The following is a 26092-nucleotide window of genomic DNA, read 5'->3' on the forward strand; positions in this document are numbered from 1 at the left end:
GAGATCATCTGTAGAGATATTAAAAAACTGACAGGATGAACTCTTTGTCCCATCAGGATGAAGCAGTTAGTTATATTACTACTCGGCAATCTGCTGTCAGAGTCTCTCAGGGGGAAATGAAACATCACACGATATGTTAAAGACTCTGCTGTTGTTTCTCAAAGTGAGAAGACAGGAAAGAGATGACTGCACCAAAGTATCGAGAAAGACACTGACTCCATTTTCTCTCCATTCCTTTTTTCATGACAGAAAAGAAATATATATGTATATATATATATGTAAGAAAATGGAGGTGCTTTCAGGTCACCTCTTTGGTTCAGCCCTGTGATGAGTAGAAAAAAACTCCAACCATCAATGCACAAATTAAACTGGGAGAACAATTGTAGATACTGTAAATAAAATACTCCTTACTATTCAAAACAACTGGATCCCAGAAATATGTTATTGAATTTGTGTATTGTAGCTACTTGCAACTTAGTTATGATAACAAAAAAAATACTTCTTTTGAAACAAAACCAGGAGAAAACACAGTTTTACTAATTTAGAAGAAATTATAGAACAACCTAAAAACGTAACAATCTTAATCTGTGATTGTTCGCTTATGATTCTTTCCCCCTACAACTCAAAATAATAAAGACCAACCCAAACAATAGAAGAGAGTAACATAAGGCATGTTCCTTTTTGTCATTTGTCAATTTCTCCTGCGGCAAATTCCTGGCATTCCTCGCTCAAAATGCATTCATTACTCCCATCTCTTTATTAATGATCATGTCACTGCTGATTTTATGCTCCGTGGAGTTAAAATCCATTGTGCTCAACCATGAATTTCTCTCCCGTCTAATTGGCATGGTGCGTGTGTGTGTGTGTGTGTCTAAGTGTGTGTCTCTCTGCTGCGGGTTGGTGGAGCGTCCTGTAAGTATACTTTTTGCCTGGCCTGTTCCTGGAGGCCCCCGGGGCTATTGTATAGTGCAAGAGGAGCAGCACGGGTCGTCCTTGTCTGGCTGGGCGGCGTAGTCCATCTGCCGAACGATCTCCGCGAACAGTTCGTCTACCATGGTTTTGCTCTTGGCCGAGGTCTCCATGAACGGGCAGCCCCACTCCTCGGCCAGGGCCTGACCTTCGCTGGCCGATACCTCCCTCTCGCTTTCCAAGTCCACCTTGTTCCCCACCAGGATCACAGGAACCTTCTCGTACCTGAGGACAGACACAGACCACATCGGGCTGTCAGACACTGACATAAGATATACTCATAACTGATGCCGAAGAACTTTACGGAAGCAATCAGTGAGGTTTAGTCCTCTTATATTTTCTTACAGTTTACAAAGACAGGAAATTAGGCTTTCAGAACTTGGTATTAGCACTTGCCTAATGCTTCAAAAGCTTTAATTTGCACCACTAATTAAAACCTTTACTCTCGGCATGTGAAAAACCAAATATTCCATAATCCAGATTTGACTTTGAATTGCACCCCATTGCAATTTGACCCACTAAAGCTGTCAAAAGTTGCTTTCTTTTAATGGGAACACTGGATGACTTAGCCTCATTTATTAATTTTCTTGACATGTTTCTTGGATTTCACAAAAAGCAGGGAAGCATCCTGATGACAGAGGACAGACTTTCATGCCATAAATATAAGACAATAGGAATTCATATTGTAAATACTATAATATTATCCCTTCTTCACACTTTACAGGCTAAAAAATATACATCATGCACTCATACAGTGTGCACATATAACACACACATCTAATATACGTGTATTTACTGAGGTATTCAAAATATAATTTCAAAAATTGTCAAATTTAATTTTTGTTGAATGGCAGTTGCTATCCCTCATGGTGCATTTCTGGTGAAGAATGCAGTTATTAATAGCACGTTTTAACATGCGTGGTCTGTCTGAGCACGGCAAGCAACTTTATTTATGTATCACATCAAATTACAAGTAAACTCAAGGCACGTCGGCACCTTCCTCTCTGTTGTTTATGCAGCACATTTCATTCCAAGGTTAGTGTCATCTCTGTGATTGATTGCTTACAAGTTTGAATATAACTGAATAAGCATTGCCACATTTATCTATTTATGTTTTAGTGACTGCAGAGTAAAAGGAGTGATTTGATTGACAGTCATAAATGCTGACTATGGGACAGATGCTTACAATAATGCCTGGACTTCAGCTTTAAGGCGCTTAATCATCACAACAGAGACAGACAATTATGGCAATGACAACCCTACTTAGAGCCTTTCATTACAAAACAAAACAAGTCATGAATTAGAAATCATATTAAAAAGACCATAATTAAATATATAGTTACGATAATAAACATGGCGCTAAGACAAGTCAGGGGATCACCAAAGTCCTTTCATCCCCATCAGATTGCAATACTACTGACAGTACAAGTGTATTTTAGACCCTGGCACACACTCAGGGACTCATTTGTGTTTTCGGTCTGGCTCCCATCTCTCTTTTCACTTTACATTACTGTTCAGAAAGCATATTCTGGGCCATCCTCATTGCAAAATTACTTTGTTTATTGCTAACATGCAGGTAAAACTACATATTTTGCAGCATAAATAAACAAACATGTAGAATGCAGGAGGAAATCAGATCTACCTCCTGATTCTCGATTTAAACATGACTGTTATATTGAAAGTGAAATCTGTAAAAAATAATATGATCAAAAGAATTTGAGCACAGGTTTTACAATCGGACAGTCATCTATCTGTCAGCTCCATCAGGACAGAGAAGTCAGGTGAAGAAAAGAGAATTGTTTATTATAAACAGATGGTAAGTGATGATAAAGTCTTGACTGAGTCTTTAGCGCTTGGACTCTACAGGGAGATTGGTAAATGAGGGGCGTTTGCTCTGAACAGCAAGATAAATCTCCCCGTGGAGTGCAGCCGCGGAGGCTGATGAGGCTGATAGAATAATGAGCTGATGAAGCTGATGAAGCTGATGAAGCTGCAAAGACTTGGTGGAGGGGTAGAGGGGCGCGTAACAGCAACATGAACGTACTGAAGGTAGAGAGACAGTCCTATTTAAAACGAGATGACAGCGAGATGATAGGCTAACGATGTAATTGTGTGCTTGCTATTGGATAGAAGAGACCAGCTGATCAGAACAGCCGATATCATGACTGACAGCCCCAGACAATGACAGCATGGAAACTATGAGTGAATCATAGATGCATGATAAATAAACAACAGGCCTAGACATGCAAGTAGTAGAGTCTTCCTGACTGAACTTACGCTAGAGCTTCCTTTGTTTGGAATACAACTCAGTTTCTTTCATGCACATGACAGAATAAGACAGGCTTTTTTTTTTTTTTAAATCACCCACTTGCTAAAGTATTTCAAGTATTTTCAAAAGTACTGTGTTACTACTTTGGTGTACAAATGGATTTTGACTGTGGGAGGAAGTTTGTCACAGACAGAACCAGGGACGCACCTCGTTGCTGTGAACTGCCGCTGAGCCTCCGTGCCGCCCACCATGTCTCATATAAACACAGAGTCTGAAGCCTGACCCAGTGGAGAACAGGAAATGGGTAGTAGAGCTCTGACCCCTGAGGGTAGGAAGCAGCCATAATCCTCTGAGCTCTGAACTCCCTGCCATATTGCTGGAGTGCAAAATGTGCCTTTGGCGCTGGACTACTGAGTGGACAGCGAGAAGAGATCGTCGCTTAAATGAAATAGCCCATACGGCACTAGAAGGGACGGCTCAGGCAGTTTCACCAATATAATCACAACATCTGACATTGGGGAACAAACAGGGCGGCCCTCTGAAAACACAAGAAGAGAAAACACATCACATAGCAGATCATGCACAACCACATCCTTTGGTAAACAACAGGTTGTTATTTCTTTCATCCTTATCTTTGAGCAACGGAACACTTTCCATCTGTTGGACCGAGTTTGAATGCCTCTGTTCACGACACTGAACAACATCGTCAAATCTAATCTCGGAGTCATGCACCCGAACTCCCATCAACATCATTAGGGTTTTCAAAAGCTGCCTTCGCTCGATGAAATATACATGCTTCTAAATTACTTATAGAAAAAAAAACATCCTCATCCTTGATCGCTGTGGTAACAGGTATACAAGGAATTGACTGATGCTGGAGCGATGCGGAGACTGCAAAGGCACCAGCTGTGATACTTTTCCAAGTGGAGCAGCCGGAGCATCTCTCAGAGGCCAGGAGCTGCGGGTTTCAGCGTTAAATAAGCTTAAACTTCCAGAGAACACGGAGCCCACTTTGATCTGCTCATGAATACTTCATCCAGGGTGAACTTTAATCTCAACTGTCCGGCTCTGTTCCCGGGATCGGCTCAGCAGCCGAGAGGAGCTACGAGAATGGAAGTGACAATCTTAGAGGTGGGTCGGTGTGTAACCAAGACCGTGATAGTGTTCCACGAGCCCCAAGGCAACTTGAATGAAAAACTACAGCTTATGCTTCTCAACTTTAACATGCAGCACAGTGCACAGGTCTCATTCACTGCATTCCTGGGGTCAATAAAAACCAAACCAAGGCCATTATTACCCTGAGAACTGTTCCAGACCCCATCTCGGTGGTGGTACGCAGATCATGCCTTGCACCTTAAATACCATTTCCCACCTTCAGGAAAAAAATCCTAAACATAGTTGTGGGTGAGCAGATTGAAAGTCAGAACTTTGACTTTTATAGCTGTACTTGTTTTTAGAAGCCACAGGGAGCTCAGCATTAAGTTGGGCTCCTGATGCCATTTGGGAGTCTGCTCTGCCCCAGACTGTGGTTCTGGCTCAAATGTCTTGCTGTATGGAGAGTAAACTATCTTATACATCATGACGTCTTCACATGTTTTGTTCTGTCCAAACTAACAGTCCAAAACCCAATAATGTTCAATTTGATGAGAGTCCAATTAATTATCCAATGACATACAGATGTGTTGACTAATCATCTTAGCAACGTCACAGTATTATCATCATTATCATATTGTTATGATACCCGGATAATACTTCAGTGGATACAGATTAAAGCTTTGAATCTCAGAAAATCAAAGAATCTAAGAGCAGGAGGAATCAATATCAAGTCAGTCTAATAAGGGGATATCAAACATTTAAGTTTGCAGTGTCTTTTTTTACATTTTTTAAAAACCATAATGGAGGACCGGACTTGGTCAACCATACGCATGTTATGTAGCTCATTTTGGCCTCATCATAACACAAGTGCAGCACAAAGACATCTGGTACCGGAGGAAAGGATCTATATATAGTCATAATAACAGTCCCAGGAGGTGTAAGACAGCGGCTGCCACGGATACCGAGGCTCCCAAGGCTCCTAAGGCTCCCAAGGCCTCGACATAAAGGGTGTCAGCCAAGGCCGGTCCATATCACAGAACACGTACGGAGCGGTTTACATGGTTTAGACATGCGCCTCCAATGACAAATGAATAACTGCTTGTGTTTGTGCTGTGACACAAACAACATGCCGTGCTTTAGCCTTCAGCTTGTGAGCTTGTCGGCGCCCCACACTGGAGCTGTCTGACTGCAGACACCCATTGGAGCTTTCCCAGACACACTTTATCTATAATGCATGATGCGTCATCTCACATGGGCTTCGCTGACGGACGGCAAAGCCCAGCGGCCCAAGAGTCTCTGGATTTGACTCTGGCCAACACTGTGAGCTGGACCTTTTGTGGGGGGGACTTCAGTTTAGTCTGTAAAGAGACATCAGCTGAGTCAGAGAGCGGCATTAAGCTCCTCTCTTCTGGCTTAGCATAAGGACTTTGGTAAACACGCCGTGGCGAGCCCATGAATTCTGCATGGGATGTTTTGATTTTCAAAAGATCGAAAAAAGACAATTTAAGGGATACTACATCAACTCTATTTTGGATTCTGAAAACAAATTACAAGCGTCCCCTTTCCTCAAAAAAACTAATGCTATTCACAGATGATGGAGACGCTGGCCAAGCCATGTCAAAATATGGAAACGAGTAGAGTCTTGACAGACTTATCCTTGGATCAGAAGCAATAATACGGCCCTCTACTATCTCCCTTCGGTAATTATGTCTGAGACAAATTCCTCCTTTTACTGTACAACGTACATGACCTACAATCTGAAATGCAAAAGTGCCACTGCACTGGAAATTTGTTCAGATTGCTTTTCCATAAAGAGGAATACGCTTTGAATAATAGAGGCTCATTCATAAGTCTGATAATTATATATTACACTGAGGATATCATTCCAGTGTCGACTATATCAGTCCAATGTAGGAAGAGCTCCTTGTTTTGCTCTAAAAATCACAGAAGACTAATATACAGTACAGTAATGTATATGTATTCTTTATTGTCAGTTTGTTGTTCATGTCTGATATCGGGCCGATACTGACTCCAGGAGCTGGATCGGGTATCGGTGACAATGTGTCCAATATGTTCAATTCAATTCTATATTTACGTCTGATTAAACATGTGCGTTCTACGTCATGTATGCTACTTGCAATATCTGCAAAGTCAATGTTTCAAAGGCTGGCTGTAGCACTACAAAATATAACAACCAGATGTATCAAGCACCTCCAGAAGCATCATGCCAAAGAATTTGATGCATTTTGAAAAAAAAACGTACCAAGTTGCTTTCAGTAAATTGAGATCAATAAATTGATGCGTTACATTTTGTTTTACCAAGTTAGAGAAGCCTTCCCCATACGAGAATGATCCCAGTCACTTCCGCACAGTGAGGCAGCCATCTTACTCGGTATCGGCTGATACAAAGTTCAGGTATTGGGGCTGAAAAAGTTGCATCGGTGAACGTCTAAATTGATGATGCACAACTTACTTCAAGCTTTTATAAGAGAATTTTCTAGATGTTCCCAGATACCTACACATCAAAAACATATTAGCCGTCTGCTTTGATTCTGCAGAGAACTTCATGAAGATTGTTTTGTATTCACTCACTGTATGACTACACAACAATAAACCATTTATTTCGAGACAGCTTGTTGCCTGGATGTTTTCATAATTGTTTATTGTTTTTCCTCTGTAATTATTCATGTCAACAGATTATAAATCTAGCTCCGACAGATCTCAACTCTTTGATTTCTTTGATCCAGCACCCTATCCTATTGGTGCACTTTTTATTGATTCTTAAGAATAGTTCAATGGCATTTTGTCACTAAGTAGCAAACATTGTTTGAATACAGTGCAGTGCGCAAATTAACACTTCATCCCCCCTCAGTAAGACAATTGTGTCACTTGCCATTGTCACTAAAATGTATTTTTAAAGCCTAATGCCCAGCAGTTGTCATTCTGCAAAACATGTATTCAAACTTCCAGGCATAAGTGCCTATCACGTCTTATTGAATATCACGGCTCCCCGTGACTTTGCATTCTCCATTGAAAGTGGTGCGGTCATGTGATAGGATGGTGGCTTGAGTGCAGGAGGACCTATCAGCCTCGCAGCTGGTCTGGCTGGTCGTGTCCAACTGCCTTTGAGGTGTTAACATTCTTCATCACAAAGGCCTTCTATGTTCACGGGGGATGGCTCAGCTTTGGGCGACTGGATGACAAACCTGACTGACTTCCCAGTTGTTTTCTTTGTGCTGCTCAATTCACCAAAAAACGCTGCATGGTGGTGTAGTAGCTAGCACTGTCACCTCACAGCATGAGGGGCCCGGGTTTGATCCCCGATCCCGGGCGGTCCTTCTGTGTGGAGTTTGTACGTTCTCCCTGTGGCAGCGTGGTTTCCCTCTGGGTTCTCCGGCTTCCTCCCACAGTCCAAAGACATGCAGCTCAGGTTTGTTGGACTCTAAACTGCCCGTGAATGTGAGCGTGAATGATTGTCTGTCCCTATATGTGCCCTGCGATAAACTGGCGACCTGTCCAGGGTGAACCCTGCCTTCGCCCAATGTCAGCTGGGATTGGCTCCAGCGCCCCTGCGACCTTAAATAGGATAAGCGGTTTGGATAATTGGAAAGGAATTCACCAAAAACTGTTAACTTGGAATTATCAGCTTAGCCCTCTTCACTCAAAACAGAAGCGGTGTATTTCATTTCCTTAATAATTGACAATCAACTTTTCGACATTACCTAAAAGTTAATTTTCCCTGGATTTGATATAAGTGACATAATGCTGTCTTGTTAACATGTTTTTGTTATTGCTGGCTAGTAAGAAATAACATGAGCCTATGACACAACAGAGCTTTGAGCTAAATGCTAACCCTTGTTCACAATGACAATGCTAACATGCTGATATTTGGTGTCATGTTTGTCATCTTCAGCATCTTAGCCTGCCAATATTTGCTTATTAGGACTAAACAGTAAGATGATGGTAATGTCATGAGTTTGGCAGGTATTGAGTCACAAACAAAAGTGTTGGACAAAATGGGCCAGAAAATGGCGCTAGAGTTGAAAAGTCATAGGATCACTGAAGTGACTACAATCCATCCTGAGGGGGACACGAGTGCTTCTTAACCAAATGTCACGACAATCTATCTAACAGTTGTTAATGGACACTTTGCACAACCCATCCAAAAGTTGTTGAGATATTTCTATCTGGACCAAAGTGGTGATCAACCGTTAATTGCTTTTTAGAATTGCTGGCCTGTTTGTCCATTTATCTATAATGTTCCCTTTTCAACTAGTGCCACACTCTATCAGTGCTGACTCCCAAAACAGAGCAGAAACAACTTGTTGGATATTTGAAAACACCATCGTGTACAGCCATGAACACATACTTTTAAAAGCCAAGTCAACTGTTAAGTAACAATCACTGAACTTTAGCTCAGTTCTTTTGCCCAGTTTTCACAATAGACCTATGAAAGAGGATCCTTCTGGGAAAGCTGGGAGACTTCTGCTGCTCCTTTTATTGATCTTGATCCTTTCAACCAGTTGGCACACAAACCCGCCTTGGAATGATGAACTCCACAGTTTGTAAGCACACATGCAGTAGTTTATTACAGACGGTCGTCTATTTCACCTCTTTCTTTTTCACTAGCATCTTATCATGTCACCTCTATTTAATTGATCCGTTAGCTCGCTAATCCCCATATATACCGAATGTATAGTGAGCAGCGGCTGAAGTCGGGCGTGATGAGGTCCCCAGCTAACACAGGCCTCGCTGTAGTCATGTGCGCCCATGACCTCTGCGCTAAAGCCGCTAACAGCAGCCACTGATCGATGCCGACAGGGTTCAGAGTGAGAGCGACGCACAGCAGCACCCGCTGACCCGAGCGAACACCTATATGGCCGCGACGGGTCACCAATGTTTGAGCGGCGAGGAGGAACAGACAGGCCAGAGCAGCAGTGATACAGTGTGATGTTCAGGATGACTGCCGAGGCCGGCGTCACATGTACAATGTATTTCCAAATGGATAACCAAATTCATCAATACAATATAAAGACACCTGTTACTGCTGACGCTGTGGTTTGCATTCTATACTGGCTACATTGACCATGCCTTTCTTAATGTTTAAGGAAATATTCTATGGCTGCAACTAATTCATATTTTCATTATCGGTTCATCTGCTTCACTTCAGTTTACGATGACATATGACAAAGAAAAGCAGCCAATCATCCCATTTGAAAAGCTGGAACCTGAAAATAGTCATGTAAATTCCACCCTTTTTCTGATGTTATCATGATTTTCTCTCATCAGCCTGTGACATTGTCAACAGAATACCTTTTCATGCCTCTATTTTTTGACGTCTCGTCCCATCTGGTCCTCTCCTACTGCATTCACGGGTTTTCTACATTTCCCACAATGCCCTTCAACCAGCCCACAGAACATGCCTGAACTTGTTGCATTTCATCTATGGTTAGCAGTGTTTTTTATTGTCAGGAACAATAGCAAACTATTAAACCTGTTATCTAAAACATAAAATGTCTTGATACTGCATTGCTTTATGAGCTATTGTCTGAATTATTCATGATGTAATTATTAAAAATGTGTGTGCAATTGGAGATCTAGAATTAAGTTTTCTCCAAAACACAACAAGAAAACCACACCGTGAAGGAACCAGAATCTAATGTGATTCTAATGAAGGGAATCATTCAATATGTTTATGCACCGCTGCAAATATATGAGTGCATGTATTTTAGTTTAAAAAAAATGTAATTATGAGACCCCCTTCTGCAGTTAATAAACAACAATGTTCTGAAATACATCAACGTTGACATAGACCTCTGTCTTTACAATGCAGTACATTATTCACAAAATGATCACTATAATCAGCTAATATCTGATCACAGATCACTACACTATTGGTGCTTGGTTTGTATCGAAAACAAAAGCCCACGCATGTTGAGCAATGTGTTTCCAAGAGTTTACCTTTAATTTGCTCAATATAATCACAAGATAAGTATGTGACTCATTTGATATAAGCTGATATAAGCTTTGCTTCAGCAACAAGAGAAACCATGACTGACACTTATGTATTGATCTTTGGAGCTACGGTTCAGTTTCAGTTCCCATATACAGTATGGGAACTGAAAAAGGAAACGCAGTCTTTGTTTGTATCTTTGGAGAAGTATGTGTTGAGTTATACATTAGATGTAAAACCTCTCACCTTAAAGAACTGCCATCAACAGACAGAAGCTTTTAATAAGATGAATCTTTCATGTGTAGTTCTGAAAAGACTTCAAACTAACAGCTTTAGTTTGTTCAGATCTCGTCTGTAACACCCAGCTGAGTAAAGCAAACCTTTTCTGATCTGGAACATATTCTTTGAATGAAATGTTTGGTCTGTGTAGTTTTTTCATGGCTAGAAGAAGGATTCTGATGTCTCTAAACTTGATTCAGCTCTTCTTTATAACAAAGAGGATCTATGTGAATAAACAAATAAATATGCATACAAACTCTGTCAATGAGGATATTGACACTGCTTCAAACACAATATAAAGTTTGAACTTTAAAGCATAGGGCTGCTGTGTAGGAGTAGCGCTGTGTAGGAGTAGCATGTGGAGTGTGATGTTTTCGCTTCAGAAAATACATCCTGCTGTGACATTAGAGAGCACCACCAGACTCAGTTAGTGTGAAATCACACACCAGCCTGGCTGTGTGAGCCGCACACATATACACGTTTACATATAAAGACAAACCCACATATTAAAAGACACAGACACACACACACACACACAAGACACACACAGACATACGCACACACGTACACACGCTGAACATACCTCCCCTCATTCTAAACTCGTATGGGGGAAACATGTTGACCTCATTCTTTCATCCGGAGCGACAGATTTATAGGATTGTTTATAAGATGCAAAGTTCACTTGAGAAAAAGGAAAAATCAAATTGGTGACAAAGACTAAAGGAAACTAACAAAAAAATATACATTTTCACAATAAGTAAATTCAATTTTTAAGCTACAGAATGGACAATAAACGTTCACAACAGAGATAGAAATGCAACACTAAAGCCTGGAACCACTGTCCTTGTACTAAGCGTTATCTTAAGTAATTAGCGGTATCGGTAAACAGTGTGAGTTTTAAGCTGCACTGCTTAAAATATGCTTTCTCTTTAGAGCAGCCACGTCTCTGCGGAGCGACTAGACTGCCTACATTTACTGTAACACATCCTCTGACACCTGCATTGGCAGATGAACCCACTCAGTCACAACACCGTGCATGCTGCCACCAATGATTTAACCAGCAGCGGCATCAATGACACTGTCTCTTTACGCTCTCAATTGGTTATTAACATGATGTCATGTCACCAAGCAAGGCAAAGTGAACCCCACCAATGGCATGACAGCATAACCAGCCTCAGCTCACCTCTTCTGTGCATCAACCGGCAGCTCACTGCGATGACCTCATATCTGGATCATCTGTGTAACAGCGCTCAGACATCAGACAATTTCATGCTTCCAATAGTGCCGCTCCTCCTAAAGTGCTTGTGCAGCTTGTTAATTAAAAAAAACAAGGCTTCGTCTCTTCCGTACGATAATGTGCCTTTTTTTCCGCGAACCCCACACAGCATTTTGAGCGGGGCTTCCTCAAAGCTCTCTGCAGAGCCTCTGATGCACTGAGTCCCGGGTGTCCCCCTGGCTGGGTGTTTCACGAGGGTTGCAGCATCCGGCACCGTGGGCGGCAGCAGCAGCAGCAGCTTGGAGGATCACAGACAGCGTCTAGCATGTTATGACTGTGAAGACCTGGCTGGTCTTCACAGCGCTGGGATGGGATGGAAGGAGAGGATCTGGAAACATTACAAAGTTTGCAGAAGCACTGAGGAGGTCTGAGGCTCCTCCTGGAGATCACACACACACACACACACACACGCTTGCTTTTACAGCTGCTGACTCTGCAGTGCGAGGACATTACAAGCAGTTTAGGTGAGACCTGCTACACACTAAAATAGAACAGGCATGTAGTCTGACCTGAAGATGCTCAGCATCTCCATTCTCAGACCAGGCCGAGGCCCACCCTGAAACTATAGGGCCCGATAGAGGCCAGCCCAGTGTGTGAAGAATAACACAAAAACTTCAACAATCTGGATGTTCCCATTCCCCCTGCACATCATTTCACCCACCTTTTCACTCTTATGATTTGATCCCTCATCGGCTTGATGTCCTGGAAGCTCTGCTGGTTGACGAGGCTGTAGACCAGGATGAATCCTTGACCGTTCTTGATGTAAAGGTCCCGCATGGAGGCGAACTGCTCGGTACCAGCGGTGTCCAGGATCTCCAGCACCGAGGGCGAGGAGTCCACCTCGATCTCTTTGCGGTAGAAATCCTCTATAGTGGGGTCGTACTTTTCGATGAAAGTCCCGGTGACAAACTGCACGGTGAGGGCGGATTTCCCGACCCCGCCGCTGCCCAGGACCACCACTTTATACTCGCGCATCGTGGATTAAATCAAGTCGTAAGGTATCAAGTCTCCGCGCGTCATTGAACTGAACTCGGAATGTTCACGCACGAAAATCACATCAACGACTCGCGTCCCATTACGAGCGGGTTGTCAATAACACGGTCTCAGCTATGGCAGAGCACAAAGACTCGCTGCCCCGAGATGGATTTCATTGTAGAAATTCCCCCATGCAGGCCAGACACCGACAGCTATACGGGCATCCGAAGACTGCAATTGTCCAGAACTGTGCACGGGCAGGAAGGAGATATCGCCCGATGAAGTGGAGCGTGCGGGTGTTCATCTGCTTAACTCGCCCCTCTCTATGCATCAGGAAAAAAACAAACTTGCTCCATCGAGGACACTGGAAAGACGCTGGCTTTTAGCCCCGAGAATGAAGTGCAAGCGCGAGATTTCAAGCCGGAAAAACAGCACCGACTACAAGTATGCCCACACTTAACTGAAGAACTTGCGTCCCTTTGTTTCTTTTTCAACATCTCTGGCATGGCTCCGCTTCTCCTTCGCTTTCCAGCGCAATCTCAGCCGCCATACTCTCGGGTGTGGAGACGTCACCCACGGCCGCTGCTGCTGCCCCAACCAACTAGTCCCCGCTCGGCTCCCGTACCGAGCTAGAAAAAAAAAAAAAACGTACGGACCCTCCCTCCTCAGACGGATGTGCGCGCGGTCCAACAGCCGGGCTCCGCGGTCTTTACGCCGCACTCGTGCTGCGAATGGGAGCTGTGCGCCGGGGAGCCAGTCACATTCAGCGGTGGCGTTTCCGTTCATGTGTTAACGTTCCCATCATTCGGTTTCCCCAGTGACACCCGAAGGGAGCTCGTCCAATCACAGGGCGGCTCGAGGATGTGTATCCAGGAGGAGGAAAAAGACACCGGATGATGTTGCTATGGTAACACTGCATCCAACATTTGGGAATGCCGTAAAGAGATGTCAATAAAGTCGATATATTTAATTATTTATGAGCCTATTTATTTATCTGTACCAGTGCAGGCTGCATTACCAAGACATTAACATGTAAATCATTACATGTAACTGCCCTGTATTTATGGTCTATTCTATTCAATATTATTGTATTCATTTTATAAAATGTTTTATTTTTATCATCATTTATTTTATTCAGATGTTTATTTCCTATTCTTTTTTTAATTTAAAGGATTTTCTTTGCCCATGTGTACAGAATTTTGCTTAATTACCTCATGCGCGGTATAAACAAAGCTGCCTAGCCACAACTCAATGTCATGAGACTCACTTACAATACAGACTACCTGAAATTAATCATTTATCAAACTACATTATCGAACAAGTCTTAACAATACAATCTTCTTGTCTGATTTCCCTTGTATGGGGTTCTCTTGTAGTAATTAATTCATAATAATTAATAATTAATTTACCGAAATACAGATGATTATATTTGTGGATTTCAGATTCAGGTTCAGTTTGAGCCAGACGTCTAATAGAATCAACAACACTTACAGACTTTCGTTTTAGGGGCTTATAATGACTGCAGTTAAAAATCTGAAAAAATAAATGTAAGTGCAAAATCACACAATAGAGCTCACAGCACAGCATTTAACTGACATTTATTTATTTGCAATATTAGATATTACACAATTTTGAATTTACAGGAGCAGAACTATCAACATGAAATGTTTAATTATACACAAATTAAATAATTTCCCCAAGTAAGTTAAAAAAAGAAGAAGAGGGGACAGTTTATAATCAGGACTGGATTGAACAGAATGGTACTGGCATATTTCGCCGCGTGACATTTCGCCGCGTGACATAATTGAAGAAAAGCCATGTAGCGAGTCCTTGCAGGATCGTTTTAGGGTTTATTTTACAAACTGTCATTTTGGCCTCAAACTCAAAACTTCTCTTGCGATAATTTCACAGAAAAGCTCAGTTAAATGTATTTAATTTATTGGACAATATAGAACTAATAATTACTAAACAAATACAAATTCAGGAATAGATTAAAGATAAGGCAAAGTTCACAAAATGTCCTCTCAGTCTGACGGTTGAGAAAGTGCTTCTGACCAAACATTCTTACTGTCCACATCTTTTTGATTGGGTGATCCAAATCTCAAACAACTCCCATGTGCAGGTGTATCCATGACATTCAAGCTTATTTGCCAAAAGGTGAAACAAACATTCGGTGCTATGCGTTTTATTCGCAGGTAAAATAAATAAGGGGAAACATGTCGTGAAACTAATAATAACCTTTAAACTTTGAAAGCGATCATGAGAATTATGGTTCGAACAGCTGCTGAACGATAAACTCCAGATCACCTGACTGCAGATTCTCTGAGTGTGGATTAATGTTTGCTGCAAGATGTTAACATGCAGTGGTACCCAAACACAAAATTCACATTTCAAAATATATTCTCATGCACTGGATCACGTACAGTTTTTCACCATGGCATTATAAAGTCAAATATCTGACAATCTAATGTGTTTTTGTGAGGAGGAAAAAACAATTTCCCTTCAAACATAGTTTTAATCACTGCAACTTCAGATTGCCCCAACAACACAATTAAATGACAAACTATTATTACACGATTATGAAAGTTATTTTCCGTAAAATGTGGCCTGTACAATGCACCTTTGTACATAAAAAGCAATTCTATGGCCTTGCTCAGACAAAGGCTGTTGTCCCTCACAGGTGACAAGGCAGTGACAGGGATGAAATATTTTAAGCTTCTCTTTGCTGCAACATTAGATCCCTGGACACAAGACGGCTTATCATAGGCTAATACAACAGACCAAGGCCCTTTGAAGAACCTCCAGCGGAGCTAAAGTCAGTTTAATAAATTACATTCATCATAAAATAGAAGAGATTACATTTTAAAAGTGTTCTTTTCTAATGTTGAACTATTAACATATGCAAGTATACTCCTTATATTCCAACCTATAATGTATGAACCTTTTCACAACAAATGAAAAAGAAAAAGTGAACCAATGAAATATCTCTTGGTGGATTGTCCGAGTTAATCACACAAGTGTACACAAACACACACACACACACACACACACACACACACACACACACACACACACACACACACACGTTTTCATAAAAAAAGAAAAAACTTATAGTCAAACTTATAGTCACTTGAAAAGACATTAGAAACATTAAAAGGAAAGGTTGGTATCGGCACATGCCGTTTTCAAAACGGGGAAAACTGAAAGGTGTATAAGAGAACGTAACAAATATGAGAGATTTAAATCTGTTTTTAACATGGGTTTTGTTTTTCACTTAACCAGACACAATACCCAGTCTGTCTGCTGTCAGTTCCAAACAAAGTAGGGTCATTGCATAATGTGGTATCAATCAAACATAACTTAACTTCACAAAACCTCAACCTCTTAAAAGTCTACTTTACTACATAAAGTATTTTACAGTGCATGAAGCACTTTTCATCTTAAAAGTGGAACTAATGAAATTAACTCTCATACATAGTACACTCATACAAGTTTGAGCGTCAGTGAAAATTAATAGACTAATGCACGAACAAAGCATCGCAAAACATTTCTTTCTAAATGTGACTGAAGTAGAGTAGATTTAACGTAGTGATTTTTCACACAAAGCCTTTTAAATATGCACGGATATCCTCATCTGCACAATTCTTCAGGCACTTATAACATTCAAATATTACAGTACTGACAACTGATTGTAACATTAAGACTAACAGTTCACACACTAATCAACTCATCTCTTATACGATTACAGGAACTTTAGTTTGAATATAAACGGTAGTAATTTAATACCCATTTTGTTGCGTTAACTTCGATGGGGAGGCTCTATTTGCTCAAATTGAAGCAGGAGCCGGTTTCACAAAGACATTTGAGATTGGCCGTGATGTTAGGCCAGATCTTATTTAGCTAATTGAACAGTCTCACAAAATAAAGATGGGCTTATTTTAACCAAAAAAAAGTTAGCCTCCCTGCCGCCAGGCTAACTGTGATAATTCCATGATAATATTTAGTGACACCTGCTGACCAGTGGCACCAAACTACCAAAGAAGGGGAAATCATGGCTTATATTTGATGGTTTTCTAACAATATTGCAAAGTGAGTAATGAGAAAGGGAAGAGATTTTAGAGAACAAAGTAACCCATTGTAAATTTGCATCAGTGTTTTGTTCGTGGAGCTGACTGACCTGTGAGCAGAAACACTGAGCCCGGCCACATGAAGAAGCCGCATCTCAGCTCAGCTACAGCTCTGCACTTTACTGAGATTTTATATGACTGGATGTGTTTTGTATTTTTACACTCTTCGCCGAATTTTCCCAGGAAAATCTCCTTGTAACTGTTGAATCAAAGCATTTTCTGCTGAGCGGGTTGATGAGGTTACTATGTCAGAAATTAGTTTTACTTTCGAGAACTAGACAACGTTGTGCAACAGATACAATTAGACATCTAAAATCTGACTATTGGTTTGACCTAAACCAAAGTTTATCTTTGTGAAACTGGCTCCAGAAGTCAAAACCACTTACATATACATAGAAAAGTCACCGTCACTGTGACCGATAATCCAAATGTTGTTTTTTGTAATAAAGGGACAATCTAAATGTTTGAATCATTGTTGCTTTACTGCCTTAAAGAAAAAGTATCTGCAGCAAATGGATTCTACAGTATTTTGCCTCAGCAAACACTGTATATGCAATGCAAAGGCACACCAGGAGGTGGAGCACTGATCCTGTTCTCTGAGGCTGACAGGGTAAACAATATGGATGGACTAACAACATTTTAAAGGAAACTATTGTAATCTTTACAATGTGGTGTAGTACTAGTTAGTTTGAAATAATTAAAGCTGGCACTAGATAAACAATCATTAATTTAAAAAAGGTTTACATTACACAGTCAAGAAAGTAAAAATAAATTGTTGCTCAATAGCTTGAGGGTACAATTTGAACAATCTCTCATATAGGACTCCTTTTCACCTGTTCTTAACATGTATGCTTTTTAGATTAGATCTGTCCTGCTTATGTCTCCCTCTTGTAATATTTACATAATGATAATATGTCAGTTTGTTTCCATATCAGTTAATATTAAGGTGTTACTAATGTATCTATACTGCCTTTTTTTGTTTAATTTCCATGTGTTTCCTGGGTGGGTTTGTTCAGAAAAGATAACTTTTATATGTGAACTGTAGACACATGGCATTTCATCTGATTAAGAGGTGAAATGCACTTCTGACCTTGTCAGAGTTTGTTTAGGAAATAGAAACCAGGATATTATGCACACTACTGAGGATGCATGTTAATGTGGGTGCAAAGGTCCGTGCATACAATGATCTTCTGTGACACTTCTATCTTTTATAACACAGTATAATCCTAATAATTGAGCTATGTAATTTATTATGAGAGATCAAAGCAATGTCTATAACTTTTTCTTCAGTGATGTTATCAGCATGCAGCTTGTTGTAGGTTGTGTGTGGTGTTAACAGAATATTTACAGAGCAGTTGTTTGGCGTCTTTAACAGCAGCAACACGGCACAGACTTCTGTTTCTGGTGGTTACTTGAGGACGATCTGTTTCAGGAGCAAAATACAGTTCACTTAGTGGTTGCATACAATGGAAATACACTTTGTCTAAATATGTTGTTCTTACATGACAATAATCATCATTGTGATGGGGTACAATTGATAAAATGAAATGAAACAAATACCGTAACCCCCTAAACTCTTCATACTTAATTTTTCCTCAGGTTGAAATATTGCAGAAGTTTATAATGCATGATGTTAAACCTTTTCCCAGAAGTCTGCTTAAAAACAAACAGTTTTACAGTGATATATAACAATTGAATAACTTTACTGCACTGCAAGTCGAAGTCACATTTGCAGCTGAAGCTACCAAAATATAAACAATACAAATCTCAAAGTCAAATATGACACAGATTATACAGACACACAGCTTTACATCTCCAGTCCTGAAAGATGTCTCATCACTCATTCATTTATAACAATGAAGCCCTAATCAGGACAGTATATTTTGACAGATGATAATAGTACAATAATACAAATGTGAACTAATTAATACAACCAGTATGACAAGTACCAAGGCAAATATTGTGTTTAAGTATTCAGAGAACCTTTTGAACCGCATATTAAGTAATGAAACAGACACTGAGATGGAACAAAGCAAAACACATGCAAAAAAGAATATATCCAAGACCACTATTTTCAGATGGAAGACCTCTAAATATGTGTATTATTATATATGTAAGGGACGTCTGTCAGCAGGGAAAGGGGTGAGATGCAGTCAACTGATGGTCTACAGGTAGATGAAGCTGAACGACAAGCAATGCAAGCAGGGAAATGCTCTAATGATGACGCAACTCCCCTGATTTAAAGATGAAGCACTTATTCAGAGCTCAAGGATTTATAGAATAAAGCTTTAAAAGGAGCAAACCTGATTGGTTGGTGCTGGCGCTGTTGCTGCGTAGGGGACACTTGTGGCGTGAGCAGTTGCTGCAGAGACAGTAGCAGGCGCAGTACTGTACATCATGGGGACTTTTTCAGGAAGGGAACCATGAAAGCAATGAAAAGGGAGGTGGAGCATTATGGTAACCATAGCAATGTTTTTCTCTTTCTTGCCAGGCAAATACAATATGACATTAGCAGCAAGCCATCATTGGGTTAGACCAGCAGATGGCATGTGATCACACAGCAAAGCGAGACAGCAGGGGAGAACATAAAAGGAGAGCTGATAAGAGATAAAATTAGGAAATCTGTCCATAATTTGACATCCCAAAAGAAACTGAATTTACAGCAAAGCCATCAGATATGATCAAAGTGTTTTTTTTTTAAGATATTTGAGGAGTAATGTAAAACATTTTAGATCATATAAATCATTGAAATGAATCTAAGGGATGCTGATCAAATTTCCTAATCCATGGTGCGTGGTATTTCTACAAACAAAATCCACCAAATTGCTATCAATTCTTGATATTCTGTTTGACTACCTAATGTGATGTTTGAGAAAGGATTATTGATTTATTATAAGAAGGTATATCCCACAATAATTGATTATAAAACTAAAACACACAAATGTGCAACAAAAACAAAAATATTTACAGAAAGCTTTTTCTCTGATTACTTTAAATGTGTTTTTAATGCTGTTCCTGATTGATTCTTATTCTAAGTTTTGCTTTCCTAAACTGGAATAAGACAAATTCCAGATCACTATGAAAGCTTCACACATATTATACATTGATAACGAGACATACTTAATTATGAATAAGGAGAGGACCTACCCATGCCGTTACCGGGAGTCATGCAGAAGACAGAACCTGTGTGATTAGAGAGACAATAATTTAGCGTGACTGACGCATATCAATGTGGTCCAACTGGCATGAGACCATATGAATACATCTTTAGTGTAGTTAGCATACACAATTGAGACCCATGGTGATAGATTTAAAAGATATGCAGCTTGAATTAAGTAAAATACCGCATCTTATTTCTTAAGGCAAGTCACAAGAAAAGTGTGAATGATATTTGTGAGCAGTATATCTACCCCCAGAAAAATAATGACACGTATAGAATTTAAAACAACATTTAAATTCCTGTTTAGCATTGAATCCACACTAAGCATAGAAGCTCACCTGTGGGGTAAAACGCAGCATGTTGCTGCTGCAGCTGTGTGTTGGCCAGAGCCTGTTGGTAGTGCAAAAAACTGGGGCTGAGGAGAGAGCTGGCCCAGCTGTTCTTCTCAAAAGCTTGTCTCTTTGGTAGGGGGATACTGTAGGGATAGGCCTGAAAGTAAACAAGAGAAGACATGACACACCAAAACTTTCTCTTCATCTACACTTAATATTTAGTATTCATCTACAAAAATATGGAGAAAAAAAACTGCAAACACAACTACACAATAAAGGTGATTGTTATCACATAGCGGAAAAATCAGGCATGTTTTAGGATACAAATATGAATGGAATAACCAAAAACTTTAAATATTCTATCAAATTAAGCATTTAAAGCTACTGATGATGACTGTGTACACAAAGACTATATGAAACTTGAAGAAGCTTTAAATCACAATGACAAAAATGAAAAGTTAATACAGTACAATTAATAGCTACAACCAAAGCAAAAGGTGAAAATACCAGGTCTACAGTTGCCTCGAGGGATCGCTTCATTGCTTTGGCAGTCGACTGAGTCTTTTAATAGCAGGCAGCGAGCACATGATGGCAGTGGGCCAATGGGATTCAAGCGTTTAACATACAGGTAACAGCAAGCAGAGGTGCGTCATGGGGGACAGCATTGTGGATAGGTGAGAAGGGGAAAACAAAAACAAAATAATCTGAATGTAGTATACAACATAAAACACAATATTCATGCACAGTAACCAAAATAACCAATTAACGAACACACTAACTAAAGACTCCTTCATTAGTAGATCAACATGTACCGTTAATCAATAGCTTTGCTAACACAGATTCACAATGACAGGGCACAATCTTTTTAGACTGTATATTGATCAGTATAATATTACTCAATCAGAGTTTGTTAATTGTAATCAAAACACTACCACTTACTTGAAACATGCTATCATTTTTAAATACATACATAGATTTTACAACATTTTCAGGAAGGGATAACAATGTAATGCACATCAAGCACTGAACGTTTTGATTGTTAAATGAAAAATGATTTGGTTTTATGAGTAATAGCCAAAGGCAACATCACAAATAAACAGCTGAAATAACCATGTATGCAATGTCATAACACACAGAATGCGGAGCTCCATTTACACTAAGATTTTTGTTGGGCTGGCAGATGCCTTCTCTACTTGTACTGTACATCATAATTTGCCTCTGTGAGTTTAAAATACAATCTAAATGTCATGCAACAAAAGTATTATGTAAATGTAAGTAACCATAAAAGATGATGGTAATGAAATGTGACGTAGATGGTCTATGAAGGGCAGGGAAGCACATTTTACTCAAGCCAAATGGCATATGGCAGGTGAGTGGCCGGAAAATGCCTTTTTTATGTTAAAATAATGTTAAAACTGAAACCAAACCAAGAAACGTTGACAGAAATGTCAGAAATGATGAAGGGGAAACTGTCAAGTTGGTCTATAATACATAAGAGATGACTTTGCTCTTTTGTGCACGTTTTCATGCAGGCAGTTATCACAAGGTTTTGCCATTACAATGATTCATACTGTATAGGACATTGCACACTGTTTAACAAGCCACTTCTCAGTTAACTGCAATATAGTAAAGCTTCTGTCTATGAAGTGCCTAGTGCATGTGCCAACATAGAAAATGTGCATCTTTTCATCGGGCCTGTTTAAATGCATTAGCTTTGAAATGTCAGCAACTAACAGAGCAAATCCAAAGTGCAAGACAGCTCCGAATTTGACGGACAGGTCTTTCACTACAAGAACTTGATAGCAACTAACATAATTCTAAACCTATCTCCCCCTTCTTTGTAATCTATTTTCCCAATTATCAGAAGAGAAACAGACAAAGTGCAGATTTCCCATCTATGACTATACATCAGATACTTGTAAGGGCATACTATGCCACTGCATTACCTGTGCCATTACAAATAATAGTTTATCAAAATGTAGTGCTCCACATTCAGTGATGTCATGGCAAACACAATTACACCAACAACCACTATTGGCAGAAAAATAAGGCACTCTCTTACCATGGCTGCAGCTGCGGTCTGGGCTGCCACGACTGTGTGATTGCCTTGCTGTTGACTGGATTTGATTTTGGCCTGCAAGTGTGCAGGCGGGTGAAAATACTTGCACTTCTCCCTGGAGCAGCGGCTCTTGATGTAGTCCATGCAAACAGTGACAGTGTTATCTGTGGTGTCAATCATTGGGCTGTCACTGGGGTGAGCAAAGCGGCAATCTGTCTCCCCTCTTGCACAGTTTCCCCGCTGAAACTCGCGGCACACCTGAGAGGAGCAATTATAAAAACTGTGAGAAGAATTCAGCTTTTCAGCATGTAGCTAGATTATGTCAACTTCAATTTTTGGATGTTAAAATCACTCCTTGTGTTGCATGAATACCTCTAGTTTGTCTGTACGTTGCAGCTTCTGTGAGGGAGAAGAAGATGAAGAAGAAGAGGAGGAGGAGGAGCTCTGGACTGTGACAGAAGGGTTCCCAGAAACAAGAACCTGGGTGCTGGAGAGGTTGTCTGTTGGGATGAGGCTCATTCCGTGGCTCATTCCGTGGCTCATTCCCTGGCTCATTCCGTGGCTCATTCCGTGGCTCATTCCGTGGCTCATTCCGTGGCTCATTCCGTGGCTCATTCCGTGGCTCATTCCATGGCTCATTCCGTGGCTCAAAGGTGTCATGTATGAACCATAACCGAGGCCGGTATTTGAGCCCAGTCCCTGTGTAACATGAAATGTTGGCTATGAGGGGAAATGTAACATATTACAAATGAGGCAAGCACCGTAACACAAGTAGAAGTTTCTCTCAAATGATTATGAGGACCTTACCACAGACTGCAGGCTGGGTCCTGGGATCATGAGCTGCATCTGTTGGGCGAGCACGGCCGCTGTCGTCTTTTGCTGGATGAGGTTGTTGCGCCCATTTATCTCTAACTGGGTTTTTAAGTGTGAAGGAGGATGAAGATATTTGCAGTTTTCTCTTGAGCATCGGCCCTGTATTCAGGGGAAATAGAAAAGGCATAAAGAACACTTAAGATTGCAGGAAGGTGATTGTAATTAATATAATTTCCTGTCATGAAATGTTACAGTTATTCTTTGAAACAATGGCTTTAATTATTGGTCTGCAATGAGATGCAAGCATCCTCTTCCAGCATAAAAGTTAGAATTGAAACACATCTATCCATCACAGCGACCTCCACAACTGAAGTTCTCACCGACATAAAGGTAACGCCATTTCCCATATTGGCACTGAATGTTAGCTTTAGATGTGCCAATATAAATGTAACAGACAGGGCTGAAAAGAGCATGATGGTCCAATGGGAATCCAGTGGTGATTTGCTTTGTATCTCAACAGTCTGGTTGTTGCACTTTATGATCACTATCTCATTTTAAAATGAGCCTACCAATATAATGTATGTCAATCATCTCATAATTAGCCTAATGAGAGGTTAGCTTCCCCTGACCCTAATATATATATACTAATTTCACATAATTTGCATTTCTCCCAAGAGATGAATATTAATTATTTTTTAGTGAATATCCATGTAGGTTTAACTGTCATCATTGTTTAATTAGTCTGGTTGTACATGAGAGAATGCAGTGCCAGGAGAAAGTATCCACCCCCATTTTAATGTTGAATGTTTTATTGTTATACAACTTTCTAGTTTATAGTTGCTTGTAACTATGAAGTGAAAGTATGCATTGAGTAATACACTGGCAGAAAGGTTATTCTGCCACAGCAATGGAGGACTTAGTTTCAACTGAGTTAGACGAGGAAGCTCCATTGACTACTCTGTTTTGTCAGTGCATACTCTCATTAGAAGTCCGAGAGTCGTGAGAGCTAGCAACTGGAAACAGCACAAGTTTGTCTCACCTGCTTTAATGGAAGTCATGAGATACCAGTTATATTAGCAAAGCATGCGCACAATCTGATCTCTATAATAAAGTTAACTTCGTTAGGAGTAATTGAAAAATGGGCTGAGAACTTTGACAGCAATTGTTTTGACCTGAAATGAATCATCCGTCAATAAAATGCCATTGGACAAGCCAACACTGCAAAGTAAGAGCAAACAACATTGGTTTGGGAAGCACGACTTGGGCAGTTCCATGTGTCCTTTAGTAAATGAAGGCTGAGTGTAAGCCACAGCTACTACGTTAGTACCAGTTTACACTGTACCAGTAGCAATGTTAGGAACAGACATTTGATGACCCTCAGACAAAAGTCTATTCATAAAGACATAAAGATTCTTGTAACATCATCACATGACCGCAACAACTGTGAGCTGACCCCTAATTTCCATCCGTGCAACAGAACGTGATTCTAGGTTATCCTGCAATCTGGAGATAAGATAAAACAAGGCTTGATATATTTTAAATCACTAACCCCAATAGGGATCCAACATCTCTCAACATCAACATTAAGTCTACATGTTAGTGAATCTGAATATTTTGATCTAAATATTTTAAGGGCAAACATTAAAGGAATAAAGTAGCTAGTTTGTGTTAAAACCTTTGGTCCAGGCCCGACTACTGGAGCACAGAAAAGGCCCTGTGCCCAGACGAGCTGTGTATGAAGTGCCTACAGTAAGAAGATAAGACGATGACTCAACAGGAGTATAATCCTGGGGGCAAAGCTGTATTGTGCAGTGATAGTGAATATGTGAGACTGGATTAAGGCAGCCTTGGTCTCAATCAAGGCAATTGAGCAAACAGGAGAATAAACTGTCTGTAATCCAACATCTGACAGGTATTTTACTTTGTTTTTTAAATATGGTTAAACAAGCACTGGAGCCATACGTGGTGGAAGATAAAGCTTTGTAGTTTTGCGCTGTGGTTTGACACCTTTCTACACAGTATATTATCAAACATTGCAGTGCAAACAATTATGAATTATAGGGTTCATTTTAAAAATTCCCGCCCTGACCCATATCCTGTTTTTATCACTGTAAGCTTGGTAGACCTGCAGGTTTAACTGTTTCTGATAGGACAGGCTACCTATATTGAATCTGCACCCCAAAGAGCACTTTGGTAATCTCCAAAAACGTAAAAGTGTTTAAGAAGTGTGCAAATGTTGCAAAAATAAAATAACAATGGAAAAATATTTTTGGGGATTTGGCTCAATGCAATGGAGAAACCATTCACTCACAGCCACAGGTAACAACTTCCATTTATATGAGGGTGTGCAGTATTTCTTACCTTCAGCGAGTCAAAGCAGGCAACAATTCTCCCATTGTCAACTTGGCAGCTCTTCGGTGGATGAGCAAATTTGCATTCCTCATCACTGCGTGAACAGTTTCCTCGCTGAAACTGTCGACAGACTTCCAGAGTTAGCCATTTTGTGTCTCTTACTGAAGAAAGGTTCATCGCCATGACCAAAGGTTATAATCATAAATTAAATATTTTAAATTAATCTATTGTGCCTCATACACCAAAAGCTGTGGGTTGGCTTTATGTGCAAAGTCCTCTTTTAAAACAACCTGTTGAGTCCTCCATCAGCTGGAGCAGAATGATCAGATGGCTGGCCAATCACTGAGAAATCACCCATCAAAAGGAAAGAGGAACCACTGCAGATGTGTGTTTGTTTCTGACACAGTCAAGAGTATATTCCACAAATGATGGT

General features: G+C 40.3%; 2 protein-coding genes across 2 annotated transcripts; both read right to left on the minus strand.

Moving 5' to 3' along the window:
* Nucleotides 1-956: 956 nt before the first annotated feature.
* Nucleotides 957-12816, minus strand: rap2aa (RAP2A, member of RAS oncogene family a; the record flags this gene model as incomplete). Its single annotated transcript, XM_079231207.1, has 2 exons — nt 957-1194; nt 12503-12816. The coding sequence occupies 2 exons, from the start codon at nt 12814-12816 to the stop codon at nt 957-959; spliced, it is 552 nt and encodes a 183-aa protein (XP_079087333.1).
* A 5421-nt stretch (nt 12817-18237) lies between these two features.
* LOC306748166 (muscleblind-like protein 2) lies at nt 18238-25842 on the minus strand (the record flags this gene model as incomplete). The annotated part of the gene is made up of 6 exons (XM_079231300.1): nt 18238-18366; nt 19247-19347; nt 20442-20592; nt 20943-20996; nt 22498-22752; nt 25792-25842. The coding sequence occupies 6 exons, from the start codon at nt 25840-25842 to the stop codon at nt 18352-18354; spliced, it is 627 nt and encodes a 208-aa protein (XP_079087426.1). The 3' UTR covers nt 18238-18351.
* Between the last annotated feature and the right edge of the window lie 250 nt (nt 25843-26092).

The sequence above is a fragment of the Taurulus bubalis genome (genome assembly GCF_910589615.1).
Source record: "Taurulus bubalis genome assembly, chromosome: 15".
NCBI classification, from domain to species: domain Eukaryota; kingdom Metazoa; phylum Chordata; class Actinopteri; order Perciformes; family Cottidae; genus Taurulus; species Taurulus bubalis.